This window comes from Megalobrama amblycephala, linkage group LG2 (genome assembly GCF_018812025.1).
Source record: "Megalobrama amblycephala isolate DHTTF-2021 linkage group LG2, ASM1881202v1, whole genome shotgun sequence".
Taxonomy (NCBI): domain Eukaryota; kingdom Metazoa; phylum Chordata; class Actinopteri; order Cypriniformes; family Xenocyprididae; genus Megalobrama; species Megalobrama amblycephala.
Window position 1 is genome coordinate 10,876,134 of NC_063045.1, and position 23,964 is coordinate 10,900,097.

Below are 23,964 nucleotides of genomic sequence, written 5' to 3' on the forward strand. Positions count from 1 at the left end.
CAAATTCCCTGATCCTCACCACTGCTGAGACTTCCCCGGTGTACAGATTATGTAATGAATGCATGAATTATCTTTATTAGGCAGTAATCACTAATTATGCAGATGAATTAGACAATCTATTTGCCATTGAGATGACTTGAAAAAAAGTGTTTATAATCAACCTGAATTCACCCTACAAATATTATATTTTAATCTGGTTAACTTATTATTTGATTCGTTCTTAGACCAGGAGGCCAGAGGGTCAGTAGCTAAATTTGATTTAAAAAGATATAATTATTGACATGACGACTTGATGTAGGATATTTCCTCATTAACAAATTGTTCAAATTAAAATTGCTCATACACGCCCTTCTATTCATTTTATTTTCGATGTGAGGTTTGTGTTGTATTTTTTTCTTTTCACTCAGAATGCGTTGATATGTTTGTAGGAGATGTGAATATCTTTTCTCTGATAATGAGATCTGTGTTTCAGTGTGTTTGGGAAATGAATGGGGTCGCGCGCAGATCTGTGGGGTGTCACGGGCGCGCGTGCACGGCAGCATCATCACGCGCAGCATCTTTCGCCCACAGACAGCACTTCATTTCACTTACTTTTTATTTCTCAGACAAAAAGAGCCTTTACTACTGCGTCATATCTGGATATTCTGCACTCCTGGGTAACCGTGAGGATATTTGCGCCGCTGAATTGGAGTGTTTTCATGGAAAATGGCGAGATGGGCTCACGCGTGTCTGCTGCTGATGATGGTGATTTTCAGCGGATCGTGGACCGCAGTGGACGCGCTCACATTTCCACAGCATTACACGTAAGAAACACTAACAATTTCACACCATTACACGAAATAATCACTCATTCCCATAGTATTACACGTTCATTTCCACAACATTACACGTAAGACACGCTCATTTCCACAGCATTGCACGTAAGTAAATGTTCATTTTCACAACGTTACTCGTAAGAAAAAATGTATTTCCACAACGTTACTCGTAAAAAGGTAATTTTCACAACATTATATGTAAGAAACATTCAATTCCACAACATTACACATAAGAAGTGCTCATTCCATCACGTTACATTTAAGAAATACTAATTTCCACAGCATTGCACGTAAGAATAATTTTCACAACATTACGTGTAAAGCATATTTTCTCAATGTTACACTTCAAAATATTAATTTCCACAACATTAAAAATAGGAAAAACTCATTAGGATGAAAGGGAAATGAACTTGTTCATACGTGTTTAGGGGAAATGCGAGTTTACCAAGTCAGTCATTGAAGTGAGCTACATACACCTACCATTGATGAAATTTCATTTTCTAAAAAAATATAAAATAAAATATATATATTTTTAATTCTAAAATGCAAATATTTTCTTATAATGTCAGTGTGAATTCATTATAATTAGCTTTTTATATAACAATCTATTGTATTGTCTCATTTAGATAGATGAATGTGTGTATATTTAAGTCAGTGTCTTCTGGCAGACAGACAGCAGATTTATACGCTGGTTCAATAATCCTCAGAACATTACAAAGTAATTACTGTCACATCTATCTATCTATCTATCTATCTATCTATCTATCTATCTATCTATCTATCTATCTATCTATCTATCTATCTATCTATCTATCTACATGCTCACAGTCTGTCTTCTGTGGCTTAAAGCTGATCTAAGTAATGTGAATATGGGTCACAACAGCCCCTCATTTCCCTGTATCTCTCTGTCTGTCTCTAGGGAGTGTGTGTCAGGTAATAGGCAGCTGGGAAGATCTCAGATGTGTGTGTGTGTGTGTGTGTGTGTGTGTGTGTGTGTGTGTGTGTGTGTGTGTGTGTGTGTTTCTGGGCATGCTCAGATCAGCTGCTGAGAGTGCATTAGATCGCCTGAATCACAGACACACACCCTGATACACTCTCACCTTTACATATTGTGTAACACATGATGCTACATGTGTAATGAACCAGTGTGTGTGTGTGTGTGTGTTTACAGCAGCTGTGATGGAAAGTGCAGACTGAAATCTTACTGACTTCCTCTAGAATAATGAAATCTCATCCATGATAGGCCTGTTCATTTTCCAAGCGACCTCAGTTAAAGTATTTATCCCTTTTTCGTAAAGTCAACATTTCAGCTGTAAGCAGTAGGAATGCATCAGTATGCCAAAATTTATGCAAACAATTTTGTAATCATTGGTGCTGTTTAATAAGTCCCATACCAAAACAAAGATGCAACTCACATTTTTATCACACATGTAAAAAAAATCTAGACCTACAGTAGTTAGTGTTATTATGGCCGATATAAATATGATGGCTGATATAAATGTATACTATTTTAAGTGTTTTACAACAAAAAATAAGAGTTTAAAAAAAAACGTTTTAAGGGTTTTACCTAAAATAAACCTTGACATTATGCTTCTGATACCAATAATAAAATATTTTCTGATATATTGTGCACCCCAAACTCATCTTATCCTGTCAATTAACACTGATTATTAAATGCTGGACCCGTGGAGATTTCTCTAAGCGTTCGTTCGTTATGATCTCCACGTGTTAATTGACAGTTACGATTTAATTAGGTTTGAGCTATGGATGCTAAACAACCTGAACTTACGTAATATAATATAACATAACTGCAGTCGGGCTGTAATCACTTGCAGATCTGTTCTGTTGTCGTGGAAACAGGTGATATTTATGATCAGACTGCAGGGTTATGATTTAACCGTACATGCTGTTCTGTAACAGGACGGTTTAATGAAGCCGAACGGACCCGTGTGTGCTGAACAAGACCTCACAGATATTAAATAATTCATCTGCATCTGTAGATCGGGGCTGTTTCATTGAGCAGCACAGTTTGTTTGCAGCCTGTGTGTTTGTCGACAGTATAAACACATCACATTCTGTACATTGATTATATTGATCAGTTTAGCCGACTGTGAGGATATTATATCATATTCTGTCACTGATACTGTGTGACGTACGAATGAGGACAGTTCAGTTGAGGTCACTGAATATTTATCAACTCAATTTTAGCATCAATTTTCTTTCACAAAAATGTGAAAACATGCTGTACAAACCATCCATTCCAGTGTTGCAGTGAAAGACATCATTTGTTAATGTTTTCAGATAATCATCATCATATCGTTGATAATGTAGCTACAGTCAGCCTGGTAATATCATGGAGCACGCAGTTATAACATCCTGAGGAAATTTATTTTACGATAATAACCGTCTGACAGAATTACACTGCGACCCAAATATTGATGTGAAGGTGAAAGTTTATAATCTTACCTGGATAATAGCTTTCGTTACATGAAAAAATAATCCATTATTACAATGTACAAATTCACTACACTCCATAAACTGAGACACAAGATGGTCCCAATTGCACGGAAGGCTCCTGTTCAAAATAGAGGTCTGGGCTTCGATTATCAATACAATTTTTATTTTTTAAAGATTTTTTGCCTTAAAGGATTAGTTCACTTTAAAATTAAAATTACCCCATTATTTACTCACCCTCAAGCCATTCTAGGTGTATATGACTTTCTTCTTTCAGATGAATACAATCAGAGTTATATTAATAATCACCCTGATGCTCCCAAGCTTTATAATGGCAGTGTGCGGAAACCACCTTTTGAAACTCAAAAAAGTGCATCCATCCATCATAAACGTACGGCTCCAGCGGGTTAATAAAGGCCTTCTGAATAGAAGCGATACATTTGTGTGAGAAAAATATCCATATTTAACACGTTATGAAGTAAAATAACTAGCTTCTGCCAGACCGCCTTCCATTTTCAACTTCGGAAGAAAGTGTAACGGCTTGCTGGCGCTGATAGCCTAGTGGTTAGTGCGCCATCATATGACGCAAACGCCATATGATGGCCCGAGTTCATTCCCGTCTTGAGGTCCTTTGTCGATCCTGCCCCCCTCTCTCTGCCCAATGCTTTCCTGTCTGCTCTCTACTGTCCTCTCTGAATAAAGGCACAAAAAGCCCATAAAGGAAAAAAAAGAAAGTGTAACAGCTCTTGCAGTTCAAAACGTTAACGCTACGTCCTACGCCTTTCGTAAACGCTTTTTTCATAGGTTGAATATGGAAGGAGGTTACTTTATAACGTGTTAAATGTGGATATTTTTAATACACTACATGGATATTTTTCTAACACAAATGCATCTCTTCGGTTCAGAAGGCCTTTATTAACCCGCCGGAGCCGTGTGGAGTATGTTTATGATGAATGGATGCACTTTTTTGAGTTTCAAACAAGTGGTTTCCATGCACTGCCATTATAAAGATTAGGAGCATCAGGGTGATTATTAATATAACTCTGACTGTGTTCATCAGAAAGGAGAAAGTCTCCTAGGATGGCTTGAGGGTGAGTAAATCATGGGGTGATTTTAATTTTAAAGTGAACTAATACTTTAATCATTGACTTGAAATTCAGTACTTCACAACTTTTCAACACTTTTTGCTCCTATAATTCACCATGTGCGCATTGTTGAGAATGCGCTTGCTTGGTGCTAAACACGATCCAAAGAAGTCAATTTCTTTGAATTTCCAGTAAGAATAACATAAAAATCATAATATATTCAGCTACAGTGATATAAATCATATCATGAAATCTACAGCAAAACTGTTTTTTTTTTTTTTTTTTTTTTTTCCTGTTGTGTAACGGTTGTGTTGTGTTGTGTAGGATCATGCACTGGGCTCGTCGCATTGAACAGGAGATTGACAGAGTCTTGCAGCACATCAGTGGCGCTCAGCAACTGAAGGGGGTAAGTCTGTGTGTGTGGCTTTTCCAGTATCTCTGTCAAGCGTTTGCTCATTACTGTGGGTCTGGCTGGCATGTCAAACACCCACAAACAATGAGATCTGAGACACAAAATCCGTGCTGGAGAATATAATGATCCTGCCATTCCACCACTGAGAGGCTGCAACGTCTGAATGCATCCTGAAGCTCTTGTGTGTGTGTGTGTGTGTGTGTGTGTGTGTGTGTGTGTGTCTGTGTCTGTGTGTCTGCTCACATCACTGAGAGAGAACAGATGGTTCGCCCCTCTGATGCTAAAGTCATTCATTTACCCAGAATGCCACAGTGCTGTAGACAGAACGCTTCACTGCTTATGATCAATACGGGCATATGACAGCACCTTTTATAGTGGTATTATTTGTCCGGTCATCTTCATATTATTATTATTATTATTATTATTTGAGATAAACCTGTTTCTAATGATGGCCAAGGATCTTCTGATGAAAACCTCAAGAGCTGAGATTAAAAATAAAGCCGAAATACACTCATGTGTTTGCCATGTCTTTTGAACTATCCTGACCCTGAGTTAATGCTCTTGACCCTAACACTTGACCTCTGACCTCGACTTTCATCAGTGAAAGTCTGTGTGAGATGCGCTCAAACGCTCAATGCAGATCATTTTCTGTGAGATTTTGCATTTATTCTTTTCTTTTTCTTTTGCATTTTAAACATCTTTCACATTTTCAGCATGAAATATTACTCATAATTCTTTACATTTTTATAATGTGATGCATTTCAGAGTAGTCAGGACTAGTATCAAAATTGGAAAAACTGAAAGTAAAATAAAATACATTTTCAGACTGTGAAACTAAATCAAGTACAAATAAGTTGATTTATTTGATACACCGCATACTTGGCATGAAAGTCGGCATGAAATTCCAATAGTTTTTTTCTTACCTATTGTGACGTATATCTGAGTTTGCTTTTCAATCAAGAAAAAATGTAGGCCAGGCCCCAATTTTGTCCATGGGGAATTGATTGGATGGTTGGATGGTTGTTGTTTGCTATTGGTGGATTTCAAGTGAGTGACAAGTTGTGGCAAGCAAATCGCATTTGGCTCTAATTTTGTGCTAATATCACGTTTGCATATTTTAAAACCAGGTGCTAAGATATTGGTTTATTTTCATTTTTTTCTTTGGAATAACAAGTTCATGGATTTCATCTTGACTCATTGTCTAGTTTTAATGCAGCATCTGTAGGCTCAAGTTGTCAGTGTGTAAGTGAGCGTGTGTTTGATGTTCCTGTATTGATCTGAGCTCTAAACAGCTCTTGTTCTGGACTCAGACGTTATTTACCGGGTTAATGAGGCTCGTCTTTTTAAGTCACGCCACTGGGCTACAGCAGCTGTTGTCTCACACCTCACGCTGGAGCACAAACACTCATTTACACGAGGAGAAAACACTGTAAAATTAGTTTATTTTTAGTGCGTCACATCTGACAGGAAGTTACACGGGTTTCCCAGCGATGAGCATTAATAATGTACAACACAAACATGCAGCTCACTCGCTGTTTCCTCCAGCTGATAAATGTCCTCTTGATGGTATATATATATATATATACCGTTAAAAGTTTGGGGGTAAGCAATATATTTATAATACTTTTATTCAGCAAGGGTTTTATATATAATCCCGATCAGACATAACATTATGAGCACTGACAGGTGAAGTGAATAACACCGATTATCTCTTCATCACGGCACCTGTTAGTGGGTGGATATATTAGGCAGCAAGTGAACATTTTGTCCTCAAAGTTGATGTGTTAGAAGCAGGAAAATGGGCAAGCGTAAGGATTTGAGTGAGTTTGACAAGGGCCAAATTGTGATGGCTAGACGACTGGATCAGAGCATCTCCAAAACTGCAGCTCTTGTGGGGTGTTCCTGGTCTGCAGTGGTCAGTATCTATCAAAAGTGCTCCAAGGAAGGAACAGTAATGAACCGGTGACAGGGTCATGGACGGCCAAGGCTCATTGTGGGGAGCGAAGGCTGGCCTGTGTGATCCAATCCAACAGACGAGCTACTGTAGCTCAGATTGCTCAAGAAGGTTCTGATAGAAAGGTGTCAGAATACACAGTGCATCACAGTTTGTTGCATATGGGGCCGCCGAAAGAGCCAACAGTGGGCACGTTAGCATCAGAACTGGACCATGGAGCAATGGAAGAAGGTGGTCTGGTCTGATGAATCACATTTTCTTTTACATCACATGGATGGCCGGGTGCGTGTGTGTCACTTACCTGGGGAACACATGGCACCAGGATGCACTATGGGAAGAAGGCAAGCCAACAGAGGCAGTGTGATGCTTTGGGCAAAGTTCTGCTGGGAAAACTTGGGTCCTGCCATCCATGTGGATGTTTCTTTGACACGTACCACCTACCTATGCATTGTTGCAGACCATGTACAGCCTTTCATGGAAACGGTATATTTCCTGGTGGTTGTGGCCTCTTTCAGCAGGATAATGCACCCTGCCACAAAGCAAAACTGGTTCAGGAATGGTTTGAGGAGCACAACAACGAGTTTGAGGTGTTGACTTGCCCTCCAAATTCCCCAGATCTCAATCCAATCAAGCATCTGTTAAATGTGCTGAAAGCTTCCGTAAAGCTTTTAAAATGAATCGAAACTCAGCATATAGGCTACTAGCAAGCTCTTGAGCGCCATCTGATCACTTGTCTTGGGTTGGTGCATAGATTGTCTCTACATCTGCTCTTTTTCCTGTTGTGGCGGTTAGCAAACAGCATTGCATTACCGCACACGCCCCCTTCTGGTTTGGAGTGTAGATTGCCTGTGCTGTGACTGTATTCGTCATCTGACTGTATGCTGCAGTGTAAGCATGGTACCTTTGAAATCCTCCACCTCCCCCAGCTCTACCTGCCTAGATCTGCTACGGGATATATGTATGTCTATTTATGCATCAGCAGCATATCTTACATGCTCAAAACAGTCTGTGTATCTGTTAGCAGTAGCAAGTCCATATATTCAGCAATACAATTCACCAAAATTCAGCAAAACAGCAGTACTATATTAACAAGCCATATTCAATAACATGCTAAAACTATTCAGAGAGTCATGATTGAAATATATATAATATATATCAAAGGGATGTTAATTTTTTTATTCAGATCTACAGTGAGAAGAGAAGACAGTTCAGTTTGGTCAGAAACAACCCTCGAGACATTGTAGAAAAAGTAGCAACTGACATTGAGAGACTGCTGGCCAAGAAACGCAAAGCGCTCGAGGTAAGAAAACATGCACACAAAAACACACGCTCTTTCTTCAGGATTCCCCTTGACGATTCTCATCTGTGCTTTCCGTCAGAAACTGGCGAGCGAAGCGGAGCGTCTTCAGAAAGATCATCGCTGGCAGGATGGAATCAAGGTCAGGTGGTTTTAACAGCACTAATAATTTTTAGACTCACTTGTGTGCATTTCGCAATAATTTTACACCTTTTCCAGACTCTTCACACAGTTTTACATTTCACTTTAAACATTGCTTTTGCATGTGTGATTCAAGTTGATTCAGACGATGATTCCTATGTTGTTTCAACTGATTCATTAAAATGAATCGCACAACTAGAACGATTCATTCTGTCTCCTTTTTCCATTTTTTCCATCTGTGTGCCTTGATGCACCTTGTCCTCTCATATTCACATCCGTGTATCTCTGATCCAGATACAAGCTTTACACACACTCGCTGTGAGTCATGATTTCTGTGAGTCTGTAGCTGGAGGGTCTGTTTAAGCTCAATAGATTGTGACATCTCGTTTTTCTGACTGATTTGATTCATTAGAGATGTTCAGCTCGACTGACAACACACATGCTCATATGGGTGAATTGTGCTTAAATGAGCATTTGTCATGTGGAGGACATCTGTATTTGATTCTTCAAATACTCAAACCGATTTTAAACAGCAGATTTTTGTATTTTTGTTCTGTGTGTTTATTTCAGGAGGAAAATATTGAATATTATAACTCTAAAGCAGAGATGGACTATGTGAGTACTGAGTACATCTCTATCTATCGCCGATGTGAAAAACATGTTTCAGTACATAGATTTACATGCTTTAGAAAGTGGGCCTGTTTGAACCATTTTGAAGTATTTTAGAAAAAGCATATGCAATGTTAATGAAAAGTGAATATGACGCTTTCTTGGCATGTTTATAGGAAATATTCATGCATTCATACACAATTTCTTTTTAGAAGCTAGTTGCTCAAACTTCTAACTTCGAAACTACTATTTTGCATATTCATTTATCACCATATGACTATGATTTTGACAATCAAACTCAAGCTGAAACGATGGACTCATATGCAATATGTGTGTGTGAAGGTATCTGATTTTATGGTTTATTCTCATCAGGATGGTGAGGACATCGATTCTCAGATGTCGCTGAAACTGGAGTTTGTGTATGACCCGATCTTTAAGAACCATGTGAATTTCTCACACACTGCCGTCCAGATCCCCACAGACATCTACAAAGGCGGTGAGGAACGAGTCTGATGCTATTAGATCTCTAAGAGCCAATAGCTATGTTTCCATCCAAAGTTGTGGATTTAACATGTGCAAAATTTGGAATAGCGCATACATCTTTTGCCATTCTTGAAATCACTTCGTGAGAAATTAGCACTTCGTGAGAAAGTTGCTGTAATCAGAGGCTTCTCCAAAGCTCTTTTTTCGTACATCATAAATGATTTGCGTCTTAGAGCGCACATGACAAAATGCAATAAACGCTATCATGTTATCTTGCGTTCTGAGACAGATGACTGACGTTTGGGAATGTAATCTAGTAAGACGGTTTGAGAGGTGATCATACCAAATCACCAAATCATAGACTTTTAATGAAGACCAAACTAACATTTGAGATGCTGTGCAATGCGCTTGGTTTGCTGGTTAGTCTAGTTATCCAGTCACATCCTCTGTGATTTGGAGTTTTTTTTTTGATGGGTATCGAGGGCTTTATTCAGAAAATGTTTGTCCATAATAGGCTATACACAATCTACATTTTTTATTTGGATAAAAAATTATCCCCCTTATCCCCCCATATTTTTGCTGCACATTTTTTTGAATTTATGCGTATCTTGGCTTTTCATCCACCTATATTTTATGCGAATGCTGTAATTAGGGCTGTCACAATTCCCTGAATGAAATTTGGGTGCTCAGTTTTAAAACAAATTCTCAATAGCAATATACCCTTGAAAATAGTGGCGCATTCCATGGATGAGAATCCATAAACTTCATTATTAGACCATTTTCTGAGGCTGCACAATATTGTAAAACCATTTAAAAATCATAATATAGTCAAATATAATGCTATTGTGAAATCACAAGGGTTGCGATTGCATTAAATAAATATATGCGCTGCGGGTTTCAGTGTGAAGCGTGGCACTTTAATTATTTACATACATGCAGGTTACGTGTTTCTTCCAGCATGTCAGAGCGGCTCCGTTCACAGTAAATACTGCTCAACGTGAACTCAGTCTCTGCGCTGTTTGTTGGGGTTTCCTATAACGTGCATTTGTGAATGCATATAAAGTCTGACATATTTCGTGTTTTTATACAAAGTGTTGCACTGTTATCATTTACATGCGTGGAGCTGCTCGTTTAACAATCTCCATCTCTGCATATGCTTTGAGTTTGGGTTACTTATAATGTTTAAATCATTTATAAACCTATGCCAACACAGGAGAATACATCAAAATGCTTCTAAATATGCAAGTTGTATATCGAGATTTCAAAATAAAAGTTTAAACCATTGCTCTGAGTTTGTATGTTGTGATGTCCACATGTTATTGTTCTACAAATTACAGTGGCTGTAGAATTTCTCTCTGGCCAAATATTAAAGATGAAGTGGACATTTGAACTAAATGTTTGGCCAATATTAAACAAGGATTATTTGATCATGCTGAGTAAAGTGTAACAACAACAATCACCAGGCTGTTGGCGCCCTATGTAGGCATTGTGTATATGTATATTACGTCACGTATTTTAACAGTGCTGTTCAATAAAACCATATGATTACTTGCTTATGATATTTTATTTTAACCAATTATTATTGCCTTATTGTTAAAATACATATATTTTAAGAGATTTTAAAAGCTAATGTTCACTTAGGTCTATTTTTATTACCACAAAAAATTATCAGATTACTTGATTAATCGTCAAAATAATTGTCTGATTACTTGATTACTATAATAATCGTTAGTGACAGCCCTAGTTATATGTGTGTGTGTGTGTGTGTGTGTGTGTCTGTCTGTCTGTCTGTAGCTCCAGTTATTCTGAATGAACTGAACTGGACACAAGCATTAGAGCGAGTCTTCATGGAGAACAGCAGAGACGACCCGTCGTTACTCTGGCAAGCATTTGGGAGCGCTACGGGGGTCACAAGATATTACCCAGGTACCATGCTTACCTGTGCATTAATTTCTGTATCTGATTGAAGACCGATCGCAGTTTGTTTTGCATAAATATATTATTACACAAATAAGCTCTTCTATGTAACATTTTAGCTGCTCCCTGGAGAGCGCCGGATAAGATCGACCTTTATGATGTGCGACGGAGACCCTGGTAAACCACTTTCTGTATCTTTAGTGTTTATATGCAGAAATCAGACAATAAGTTGCCTTGTGGAAGAGGTGCACTTAATTGTATTGAATGTGCACTTGTAGTATGTTTTAAAAACTGTACACTTCAGATTAGTTCACTTCAGAATTAAAATTTCCTAATAATTTACTCACCCCCATGTCATCAAAGATGGTTATGTTTTTCTTTATTTAGTCGAAAAATAATAAAGGATTTTAAGGGAAAACATTCCAGGATTTTTCTCCATTTAGTGGACTTCAACAGGGTTCAATAGGTTGAAGGTCCAAATTGCAGTTTCATGCAGCTTCAAAGTGCTCTACATGATCCCAGCCAAAGAATAAGGGTCTTATCTAATGAAACAATCTATCATTTAAAAAAAAAAAAAAAAATTGTATACTTTTTAACCACAAATGCTCGTCTTGCACTAGCTCTGTGATGCGCCACACATTACGTAATCATGTTGGAAAGGTCACGCGTGATGTAGGCGGAAGTATCGCAGTATAGTGGAAAACTCCATCTTATTTTCTCCTCCAACTTCAAAATCATCCGACATCGTTGTTTTACACTTATTTTGTAACGGTTGTTTGGCTTAGTCTTTGCATGTTCACTTTGTAGAAACTGGATCGGTACTTCTGCCTGTGTAATGCGTGACCTTTCCAGTGTGATTACGTAATGCGTGGCGCATCGCAGCTGCTTTCTTCAAAGAAATAGAATTTAAAAAAAAATATTTCTATATAGTTTTTACTTAATGTTAGTTATTTTGGTAAAGACAAAAATGTAATTTTTGTCATTAAGTATTCACCCTCTTGTCCTAAACCTTTATGACCTTTGTTCATCTTCGGAACAAAATTAAGATATTTTTGATGAAATCTGAGGGTTTCTGAAGCACACATAGACAGCAATGTCATTGCACCTTCATTATGCATGATGATAATATTCATTTGGAGACATCAAATTATGTCAAACTGTAAAATCAGCCTAAATCAGATTATTTGGCTATAGACATCTATTGAAACAGTTGGCTGTCTTTGATTGGCCAGTTTATGGGTGTGGCCAAGGGAATTTTGATACTCAAACTTGTGCTTCTGTTTTCCTCAGGTACATTCAAGGAGCGTCATCACCGAAAGACATGGTCATCCTGGTAGACGTGTGAGTATGTGCATGCTTTTTTTGTGCGTTTGCGTTGTTTATTCAACATTGACGTCTTTTCTGTCCACAGGAGCGGCAGCGTCAGTGGACTCACTCTCAAACTGATCAAAGCTTCAGTCACAGAGATGCTCGACACGCTCTCCGATGACGATTATGTCAATGTGGCTAGGGTCAGTACGCAATTTTGAACGTACCATAAAGTTTTTTTGGATTGACCCTTTTCTTAATCAACTGATAAAATATTCTTAAATTTTTTTGCAGATAATATAGAATACAAATCCTGTTATGTAAAGCTACTAAGTTGTTTTTTGGGGGGTTTTTTTTATTCATGAACCTGTACATTTAATTCAGCTTTATTTCCTGTCTCTTTCTGTTGTAGTTCAATGAGAAGGCCGAGGCAGTGGTGCCCTGCTTTAAGCACCTGGTACAGGCAAATGTACGTAATAAAAAGATCTTTAAAGAGGCAGTACAGCAGATGCAGGCCAAAGGAACCACCGATTACAAATCTGGCTTTCACTTCGCCTTCAACCAGCTGCTCAACGTGAGTCTGAACACAATTTAAGTTAATTGACAGCATTTGTGGCATAACATGTGGCTTATAAAAACTTAAGAATACTCGCTGTTTTTAATAGTTCAGCTAAAACAAATGAACAATATGAGTGTTAACAGACAAATCACTTACTCACCTTTGTTGTATCCTTTTTACAACTTCATTGCTATAACTCAACACCATAAACCCTAAAACGACTGTAAAAATAATGATTTTCTCTCATGTTGCCTTTAAATCTGCATACACCTTTTGACATCCTGGGTCAGTTTTGACCCGGTGGAATTTAATTTTGTAAAAAATCACTCCACAAATGCTGCAGATTGAGCTGAACTTGTACTGGACCCAGAATATTTCTTTAACATACACCTGCATTTTGTGGGAATTTGGACCAATGAGATTTCACTGTGGGCGGAGCTACCCATCTTGACACAATGGAAATACAAACCAGACTATGACAAAATCACACCTCATTTAATTAAATAGATGTGATGATTTATGCTTGATGATTTATTGCTTGCTCTTTTGGTTTGGACACAGTATTATAATCTTCTCTCTTTCTGTTTCTCATTTTCACACAGAAGACGAATGTTCCTCGAGCCAACTGCAATAAAATCATCATGTTATTTACTGACGGAGGGGAGGACCGAGCTCAGGACATATTTGAGCAGTACAACTGGCCCAATAAGACGGTCTGATCATCACTTTCCTGACATGATATGATTTATATCTTCATTCTATGTTGAGCGTTTTGTGTTTCTGCTCTGCTGTTGTCTTCTGGAAGTGCGTGTTCCTCATAATTACCCCTTTCCTCCAGTGAAACAGCTTGTTTCCTGTCTAATTTGCCGGGGTAATTGTGGGATATGTGATGGTCTCTGCAGGTCCGTGTGTTCACGTTCTCGGTGGGGCAGCACAATTATGATGTCACTCCGCTGCAGTGGATCGCATGTGCTAATAAGGGTGAGACATGTACTCATTTGGAAAAGATGCTAGTGGAGATTTTTCCTGTGAAAATGTGACTTCTTCCTGAAAAAAACAAAACAAAACAAGTATCTACCCTTACATTGATGCTATAAGTTGTATTTATATGCTGATGCATGTTGAATTACATGTAGAAATTACATGTGACATCACACTAAGTGTCTCTCCGTCTCGGCAGGATACTATTTTGAGATCCGCTCCATCTGTGCTATAAGGATTAACACCCAGGTGAGTTACACACACACATTAATGTGTGCAGGTTTCCCTGTTATGGCTGGCAATATCAAATTTCAACAACATTGTGGATGTGTTTTATGAATTTTAATGTGCCTTGGTTTTTTTAGTCAAAGTTACTAAAGACAAGAGGCTATTTTCACAATTATTATTGTCTCGCAACTCACAAATATGAGACACTTTAATAGTGTAACTGAAGATTCAGTAGCAAAAACAATATTAGAGCTGATAAGACTGATTCGTTTCTGTGAATAAGTTCAAATTGTTCATTTTTAATGAATTGATTCTTAATTGATGTGTTTTATATGACATGCTTCATTAAATGTTTGTTGTCCCGCAGTTCACAAGTATATGAGAACAAAACACTTTAATATTATTCAAACTGATTCGCAATTCAGTACGTTGGTACATTTGATTTGTTTCAGTGAAAAAGTGTTTCAATTAATCGATTCATGAAAAAGTGTTTCAGTTAATCAATAAATTATCTGTTTTATATGATGTGCTTCACTAAAAATGTTTCTTGTCTCTCAAGAATATGTGAGAAACAAAACACTTTAATAGTATGATTGTAAACTGATTATAAACTGATTCACAGTTCAGTCGGTACATTTGATTTGTTTCAGTGTTTTATATTAAGTGTTTTTCTAAAAAATGTTTGTTTTCACGCAAGAATACTTGAGATATTCTATATAGTCAAAAATATTAAGATGTACAGGTGCTGGTCATATAATTGGAATATCATCAAAAAGTTGATTTATTTCACTAATTCCATTCAAAAAGTGAAACTTGTATATTTATATTCATTCATTACACACTCATTCTTTTGATTTTGATGATTATAACTGACAACTAAGGAAAATCCCAAATTTAGTATCTCAGAAAATTATAATATTACTTAAGACCAATACAAAGAATGGATTTTTAGAAATCTTGGCCAACTGAAAAGTATGAACATGAAAAGTATGAGCATGTACAGCACTCAATACTTAGTTGGGGCTCCTTTTGCCTGAATTACTGCAGCAATGCGGCGTGGCATGTCGATCAGTCTGTGGCACTGCTCAGGTGTTATGAGAGCCCAGGTTGCTCTGATAGTGGCCTTCAGCTCTTCTGCATTGTTGGGTCTGGCATATCGCATCTTCCTCTTCACAATACCCCTAGCAGGGGTCCCCAGCTGGAGGGCCTTCTGCATTGCTCCAACTTGCATCAGGTCTGGCATATCTTAGTAGGCTTAATTAGCTGCTTCAGGTGTGTATGATTAGGGTTGGAGCTCCTGCAGAGACACCGGCCCTTCACAATACCCCTGCCCCATAGATTTTCTATGGGGTTAAGGTCAGGCGGTGTGCTGGCCAATTAAGAACAGGGATACCATGGTCCTTAAACCAGGTACTGGTAGCTTTGGCACTGTGTGCAGGTGCCAAGTCCTGTTGGAAAATGAAATCTGCATTTCCATAAAGTTGGTCAGCAGCAGGAAGCATGAAGTGCTCTAAAACTTCCTGGTATATGGCTGCGTTGACCTTATACGGCTGCGTTGACCTCAGAAAACACAGTGGACCAACACCAGCAGATGACATGGCACCCCAAACCATCACTGACTGTGGAAACTTTACACTGGACCTCAAGCCTCTCCTCTCTTCCTCCAGACTCTGGGACCCTGATTTCCAAAGGAAATGCAAAATTTACTTTCATCAGGAACATAACTTTGGACCACTCAGCAGCAGTCCAGTCCTTTTTGTCTTTAGCCCAGGCGAGACGCTTCTGACGCTGTCTGTTGTTCAAGAGTGGCTTGACACAAGGAATGCGACAGCTGAAACCCATGTCTTGCATACGTCTGTGCGTAGTGGTTCTTGAAGCACTGACTCCAGCTGCAGTCCACTCTTTGTGAATCTCCCCCACATTTTTGAATGGGTTTTTTCACAATCCTCTCCAGGGTGTGGTTATCCCTATTGCTTGTACACTTTTTTTTACCACATCTTTTCCTTCCCTTCGCCTCTCTATTAATGTGCTTGGACACAGAGCTCTGTGAACAGCCAGCCTCTTTTGCAATGACCTTTTGTGTCTTGCCCTCCTTGTGCAAGGTGTCAATGGTCGTCTTTTGGACAACTGTCAAGTCAGCAGTCTTCCCCATGATTGTGTATCCTACAGAACTAGACTGAGAGACCATTTAAAGGCCTTTGCAGGTGTTTTGAGTTAATTAGCTGATTAGAGTGTGGCACCAGGTGTCTTCAATATTGAACCTTTTCACAATATTCTAATTTTCTGAGATACTGAATTTTCCTTAGTTGTCAGTTATAATCATCAAAATTAAAAGAAATAAACATTTGAAATATATCAGTCTGTGTGTAATGAATGAATATAATATACAAGTTTCACTTTTTGAATGGAATTAGTGAAATAAATCAACTTTTTGATGATATTCTAACTATATGACCAGCACCTGAATATATTGTTATTTTTATAATTTTATAATTTTAATTTTATTTTATTTGGCTGAATCACTCAAGCTTTAATTCAGACACAAATGGTGGTATTTTCAGAAAGGTAAAATGCTTAAATGAATGTGTTTTACAGGAGTATCTGGACGTACTGGGCCGCCCCATGGTTCTGGCAGGCAGAAGTGCCAAACAGGTGCAATGGACCAACGTCTATCAGGATGCTCTGGTGAGAGTCGCTTCGACCCGCCTGCTGTCTGTGAAACATATGGGCTGCTCTGGGTCCGTCGTACTGTGATGCCTCATAAAACATTGTGAGTTTCTGTTTCGCTTACAGGGTCTGGGGCTGGTGGTGACGGGGACGATGCCGGTCTTCAACCTCACCGTAGACGGAAACTCTCAGGTGATGCTCGATTACTGATGGATCATCATCACGCTGAACTCTGCTGTGTGCAGATCATTGACGTCAGTGTTTGTGTGTTCAGAATCAGCTGATTTTAGGGGTGATGGGGGTCGACGTTCATCTGGATGAGCTGAAGAGACTCACGCCACAGTACAAGGTAAAGTCTTTTACACTATACAACCTGCAGTTGTTATCTTGAGCTGTTTTTAACTTAGTTTTGTTGGTGTAGCCATTTTAGGTTGATTCAATTTTGTTTATGTCTTAATAATAATAAAAAAAGTTAGATGTTACCACATGAAAAACTTGAAATTATTATATTATATTATATTATATTATATTATATTATATTATATTATATTATATTATATTATATTATATTATATTATATTATTAATGTTTTCCTAAATGTGGTCAATGAGGTTTTTAAAAAATTTTAATAATACATATTTTTGATAAAATATGTATTAATTTCTTATATTACATTATAAACATATATTCTTTTATATTATATTACATACATAATGTGTATTATATATTTTTCTAAATGTGGCTAGTGAGGTTTTAAATTGTGTTACTGATAAATTATATTAATGTTTTATATTATATTATATTATTAAATTACATTATAAACATAATAATGTATGTTTTTTTCTAAATGGCTAAGGTTTTTAAAAATGTATGTAACTGATTTAACAATAATTATTATATTACATTGTAAACATGAAGTTGTATTATATTGTAAACATCTATATGTATTATTTGTGAGTTTTTCTAAATGTGGATAAGGAGGTTTTAAAAAAAAAATGTGTAACTGATAAAACATATATTATATTATATTATATTATATTATATTATATTATATTATATTATATTATATTATATTATATTATATTATATTATATTATATTGTTATAGACTGCTTGTCTAATCAATTAAAGTGTGTTTGTTTCACAATCTAACAAGGTTAAAGCATGATTACCATTATATCAGATATTTGGAGTGGCCTTTTAGTAAATTGTATAAAATAATTATTTAATGCATTTAATATTAGCAAATTTGTGCATGTCTTATTTGTGACTGTTGATTTATATCAAATGCCGATGAGCCAAAACATTATGACCACCTGCCAAATATGCCATTGGTCCTCTGCGTACTGCCAAAGCAGTGCTGACCCACCGAGGCAAATCCTTCAAGTCCTGTAGGATGCGATGTGGAGCCACTGTGGATCGAACTTGTTGGCCAAGCACATCCCACAGATGCTCAATTGGATTGAGATCTGGGAAACTTTGGAGGCCAGGGCAACACCTTAAACTCTTCATCATGTTCCTCAAATCACTGCTGAACATTGTATGCAGTGTGACAGGTTCATTATCCTGCTGAAAGAGGCCACTTCCACCAGGGAACTTCATTGTCATGAAGGGGTGCAACAAAGTTTAGGTAGGTGCAAGTGTCAGATTTACGTCCACATGAATGGCCAGACCCAGGGTTTCCCAGCAGAACTTCTCCTAAAGTATCGGACCAGGCGACCTTCTTCCACTGCTCAAAGATCCAGTTCCGACGCTGTTGCCGGTTTGTGGTTTGTCCATCTTCTGGCCACTTCTCACCACTGCTGAACGGGAGCAACACACAAGCCTTGCCGTTTCAGAGAAACTTTGACCCAGTCAAAGCCTTGCCATAACAATTTGGCCCTTGTCAAAGTTGCTCAGATCTTTATTCCTGCTCATTTCTCTTGCATCCTAAACGTTGGTTATAAGAACTGATTGTCTGCTTACGATCTAATGATATTCAACGATATTTACTTCACCTGTGACTGGTCATAATGTTTTGGCTCATCAGTGTATATTGTAATTGTATTAGCCAGTGGCTATTTAAAAACTCCTGTTTTGCGCTAGTCTTTTATCTTTTCAATATGAGAAACAGGAAACGTCATCACAGACTCTTTTTCTCGTTCTCTGTGTGTAGCTGGGAGCAAACGGATACATCTTCGCCATTGACCCAAATGGATACGTGCTCATGCATCCGAACCTGCAGCCTCGAGTGAGAGTCTGATTGTCTGTGTGGAAACCGAAATGACTAAACAATCACGCTCATTTGTGTTTTAATAATTTCATTTTCATTAACATAATACCCAAACATCCCATTGTTGTATTTTGTATTATTTTAGGGAATGCAATACGATCCAGATATGTTCTTGACTGGTTTTGTGAGATTCTTCGTACTCGTGATTGTGTGTTTGTCTCAGTGTTATTTTAGTATCATTGATATATTTTTAATGAGTTTTTATTTTTATGTTTTCCATTTTATTTGAGTTAAAATTTTAGTTATTTTGTTGTGTTTTTGTCAAAAAAAATGTTTATAGTTTTTTTTTTTAAATTATTATTATTTTATTTTATTTTAGTTCTTAAAAGGATAGTTCACCCCAAAATAAAAATTCTGTTAACCTGTTAATGAATTTCTTTCTGCTGCTGAACACAAAAGAAGATATTTAAAGAATTTCGGTTACAGTTGTTGGGCGCCATTCACTTCCATAGTATTTTTATTTTTTTTACCATACTATCGAAGTCAATGGGGCCCATCAACTGTTTGGTTACCCATATTCTTCAAAATATCTCTTTTTTTTGTTCAGCAGAAGAAAGAAATTCATATAGGCTTGGAACAACTTGAGGGTAAATGAGTATGAGAGTAAATGATAACAGAATTATCATTTTTGGGAGAATTATCCCTTTAAGTTAAATAAAAATAGACATTGCTTTGGCAACTAAATTGCTTTGGTTGCTTTGGCAACAATAATTTATTTCAGTTACTGTTTATTTTATTTCAAGTCACGAAAATATTTCTGTAGTGGTTTTAGTTTTAGTTAACAACAATCTGATGTTTGTATCTTTGCAGGAGGAGGATTTGCCAGAGCCGGTGACTCTGGACTTCCTGGATGCAGAAGTAGAAGACAGCAGCAAACAAGAGGTCTTTACTAATCTAAAGCATTAAATGTCCTCAAATGAACTCACATATTTCTGTGTTGTTCATGTTTCAGTGTGGGCGGCACTGGCACACTCACTTCATGTGTTAAATATGATGTTTGGCTGAATCATTTGCCTGATCATTTATGTTAAATCAGCAGGAGCTCATGGATAACTTGCTTTTTATCCTTTTCAGATTCGTCGGCAAATGATTGATGGCCGATCAGGAGAGTTGACGATCAAAACACTAATTAAATCAATGGATGAGGCAAGTGTGTGTGTGCAATTAATGTGTCAGATGAAACTAGGACATGTGTGATATCTAGGACATGACTTTCTATAAATGGCTCAAAATTACAGATTCAATTTTCAGATATACATGTCTATGATGCCCCAAACGATGTCATTAATTAGCTGCTTGCCAATTTGCATAATTGCTTTATGGCCCAAATATGCAATATAAATATATACTTCACCACTAATGTTAAAGTACATTTTTTTGAGCATGTAGTTAGATAGTACTCCGGTTTTTACATAAAATGATGTCAAATCAATTTATTTGCATGTTTGCAATTTTAAAATCTAGATACATTTCATTGTTAAAATCAATATGAAATACTTACATTTTATATGGAGCCCCTAAAGAGGAAAAAAATCTATTTCAATGCTATTGCCTTTTCTCGCAAAAGTTTTGCATTCCCTCGAGAAACGTCTCAGGTTACGCATGTAACCATGGTTCCCTGAGAAGGGGAATAAGGCACTGCGTCCTTTAAGGCAGTGGTTCCCATTCCTGGTCCTGGAGGCACCCCAACACTGCACATTTTGCATGTCTCCTTAATCAAACACACCTGATCCAGGTTATCAGCTCATTAGTAGAGACTCCAAGACCTGAAAAGGGTGTGTCAGAGAAAGGAGACTGTGCCTGAAAGAGGATGCAGTGTGAGTTCCCATTCGAAAAGGAACTTTGTGTTCTCTTTATAAACCTTTACGTTCCCCCGAGAAACTTTTTGCGATCGCTCACAAAAATGTTGCGTTCTCCTGAGAAACTTTGCGTTCACTCACAAGACCTTCGTTCAAAAAACCTTTGTATTAACTCACAAAAACTGAGTTCCCCCAAGAAACTTTGCGATTGCTTGCAAAAATTTTGCTTTCCCCTGAGAAACTTTACTTTCCTTCTCAAAACCTTCACATTCGCTTGCAAAACCTGATCACTCAAAAGTTTTGCATACCCCTGAGAAACTTTGTTCGCTCACAAAAATGTTCGCGTTAGCTCGCATAAATATTTATTAAAAACATTTCAGCATTAATTTCTAAATATCACAGCTCTAATTAAATAGTACAATACTGATTGCTAAATATTTCAGCCATCATTACTAAATATTACAGATCTAATGAAATATTTAATTTCATTAAATATGACTATATTGATTAATACATATTGATTTCTAAGTATTACAGCTAATGACTACATTATGGCATTGATTTAGCTTTAATTAAATAATGATTCCTCATGAACTAAAACTACATCATAATAGACAATTTTATATTTTCTCATGAAGACTTGGATGAATTTATTGAAGCATTTGAATCCATCATAATGTAATGTTTTTAACTGTATTCACATGTGATCAGGGTCTCATTCATAACCTGATCTTGGATTCTGAGATCTTCTGGCAGCTCGCCACAGCATTCCCCCAAGAAACTTTGTGATCGCTCGCAAAAATTTTGCATTCCCCTTGCAAACCTTTGCATTTACTCTCAAAAACTGCTTTCCTCCAAGAAAGTTTGCGATCACTTACAAAAGATTTGCATTCCCCTGAGAAAATTTGCGTTGACTTCCAAAACCTTTGAGTTCTTCTAAGAAAATTTGCAATCGCTCTGAAAAGTTTTGCGTTCCCCTGAGAAACGTTGCATTCGCGCTTAAAAACTGCTCTTTCCCCAAGAACGCAAAAGATTATCACTCGCAAAAGATTTGCATTCCCCTGAGAAACTTTGTGTTCCCTTGCAAAAAACATGAAAGTTTTTCAACCGAATGCAAAGTTCGGGAATCCAGAATGTTATACTAATAACTCAAAAGCATTGTTGCGTTCTTCAGAAAACCATCAGAAATGGTGTGCACTTAACACTATTTAAGAGAGCTAAATTTTAAGGGCACTACTGTTTGAGACACACATAGAATGGCTATAAATGGCTAAGAGCCGTTTCGTTTTGAAATCTAGCAAGAATACAGCAGATTGAAAGAGATCTGTGCAATTTTCTGCTACATCTTAGTAAACACACGCCATCAATACACTGTTAAAACTTTGTATGAAAATGACTAATGATTAAATGTTTTCTTGCAGCGCTACATTGATGAGGTCATACGTATTTACTCCTGGACACCAATTAATGATACTGATTACAGGTATGAGTCGATTCGGCTGTTTCGTACGATCGTACGGTTTGACGTTAATCATGCTGAACTCATTGTTTGTTTTCATGTGTCACCCCTGCAGTCTGGGTCTGGTGCTTCCTCCGTACAGTGAATATTACATCCAGGCTGATCTCAGTGATGTCATGCTACAGCTGCAGTGTGAGTGTTTCGTTTAATACGGTTGAAATCTTGTGTAAGATTAGCGATCCTGATGTTTCATCCTAAATAATCTCTCCTGCACCTCTCTCAGATTTACAGTCTCTGCTGCCGAACTCTTTTGAGTCTGCCGGTCACGTGTTTCTGGCCCCTAGGTTTGTGCACATAGATCCATTATGATATTTCCTCTGTTAGATATTACTGTGTAGATGTATGGGCGTTCACTGACTCTCTCTCTCTTTCTCTGTGTAGAGAATACTGCAAGCGTCTGCAGATGGCTGAGAATAACACACAGTTCCTGGCGGACTTCCTGTCTCTGATGGTGGAGATCTCACCTGAATCTGAAGACTGTGAGTAACCTTCACCTCCAGACCGGAGGACGACACCAGCACTGTTTATTACATATTACAGCATTTATTATTAAACATTACAGATCTATAATTAAACATGATAGCAAAAGTTATTTTTTTTTTAGTTCTCTGATAATGAAAAAGTACAGCATTAATTATGAAATATTACAGCTCTAATTAAATATTACAAAATTGATAAATATTACAGCATTGATTACACGAAATATACAGCTCTAATTAAATATTACTGTAATGATTAATAAGTATTACAGCGTTTATTACTAAATATACTATTCTAATAAATATTATAATACTGATCACTAAATATTACAGCGCTAATTAAATATAACAGCATTTGTTACTACATTTACTAATTAAATATTAAAGTAATGATTATTAAATATTACATTTGTGCATTATTACATGTTTATTATTAAATGTATTATAAAATATATATATTAATAAATATATTATTTATTAATAAATATACTGCTCTAATTAAATATTACAGTAACGATTATTAAATATTACAGCATTTATTATTAAATATATATATATAGACACAGCTTTAAATATTAAAGTGATGAGCACTAAATATTACAGTAATGATTACTAAATATTACAGCTTTAATTAAATATTACAATAAATATAACAGCATTAATAACTAAATATGCAGCTTTAATTAAATATTACATTATATGTATTAATAAATATTTCAGCATTAATTTCTAAATATTACAGCTCTAATTAAATAGTACAATATCGATTGCTAAATATTTCAGTATTACAATATTAAATAATATTACAGCTTTTTATTAAATATACTATATTAAAAATACATTGATTTCTAAATATTCCAGCAAATATAACAGCACTGATTACTTATTATTATAGCTAGTATTGACTACATAATATGAGGTCTGCTATTATATCATCTGAAAAAATATATACAGCATGTATTACAGTACCCATAATGAAAGTATTA

General features: G+C 36.8%; 1 protein-coding gene across 4 annotated transcripts in view; it reads left to right on the forward strand.

The window, feature by feature from the left end:
• The first annotated feature begins 493 nt into the window (after positions 1-493).
• Positions 494-23,964, forward strand: part of cacna2d2b (calcium channel, voltage-dependent, alpha 2/delta subunit 2b) — a 31,220-nt gene continuing 7,749 nt past the window's right edge. The window contains exons 1-24 of one of the 4 annotated variants that reach the window (XM_048182553.1): positions 494-803; positions 4,679-4,760; positions 7,904-8,020; positions 8,100-8,159; positions 8,729-8,773; positions 9,140-9,263; positions 11,045-11,176; positions 11,287-11,344; positions 12,458-12,508; positions 12,579-12,678; positions 12,888-13,049; positions 13,637-13,747; positions 13,937-14,015; positions 14,215-14,264; positions 16,839-16,928; positions 17,037-17,102; positions 17,185-17,259; positions 19,065-19,139; positions 19,992-20,063; positions 20,256-20,327; positions 22,402-22,463; positions 22,555-22,631; positions 22,723-22,783; positions 22,881-22,978. In XM_048182553.1, coding sequence (XP_048038510.1) covers positions 706-803; positions 4,679-4,760; positions 7,904-8,020; positions 8,100-8,159; positions 8,729-8,773; positions 9,140-9,263; positions 11,045-11,176; positions 11,287-11,344; positions 12,458-12,508; positions 12,579-12,678; positions 12,888-13,049; positions 13,637-13,747; positions 13,937-14,015; positions 14,215-14,264; positions 16,839-16,928; positions 17,037-17,102; positions 17,185-17,259; positions 19,065-19,139; positions 19,992-20,063; positions 20,256-20,327; positions 22,402-22,463; positions 22,555-22,631; positions 22,723-22,783; positions 22,881-22,978 — 2,017 coding nt within the window. In that variant the 5' untranslated portion in view covers positions 494-705. The remainder of the gene's footprint in view (positions 804-4,678; positions 4,761-7,903; positions 8,021-8,099; positions 8,160-8,728; positions 8,774-9,139; positions 9,264-11,044; positions 11,177-11,286; positions 11,345-12,457; positions 12,509-12,578; positions 12,679-12,887; positions 13,050-13,636; positions 13,748-13,936; positions 14,016-14,214; positions 14,265-16,838; positions 16,929-17,036; positions 17,103-17,184; positions 17,260-19,064; positions 19,140-19,991; positions 20,064-20,255; positions 20,328-22,401; positions 22,464-22,554; positions 22,632-22,722; positions 22,784-22,880; positions 22,979-23,964) is intronic. The other 3 variants (XM_048182556.1, XM_048182555.1, XM_048182554.1) reach the window with 3 other exon arrangements.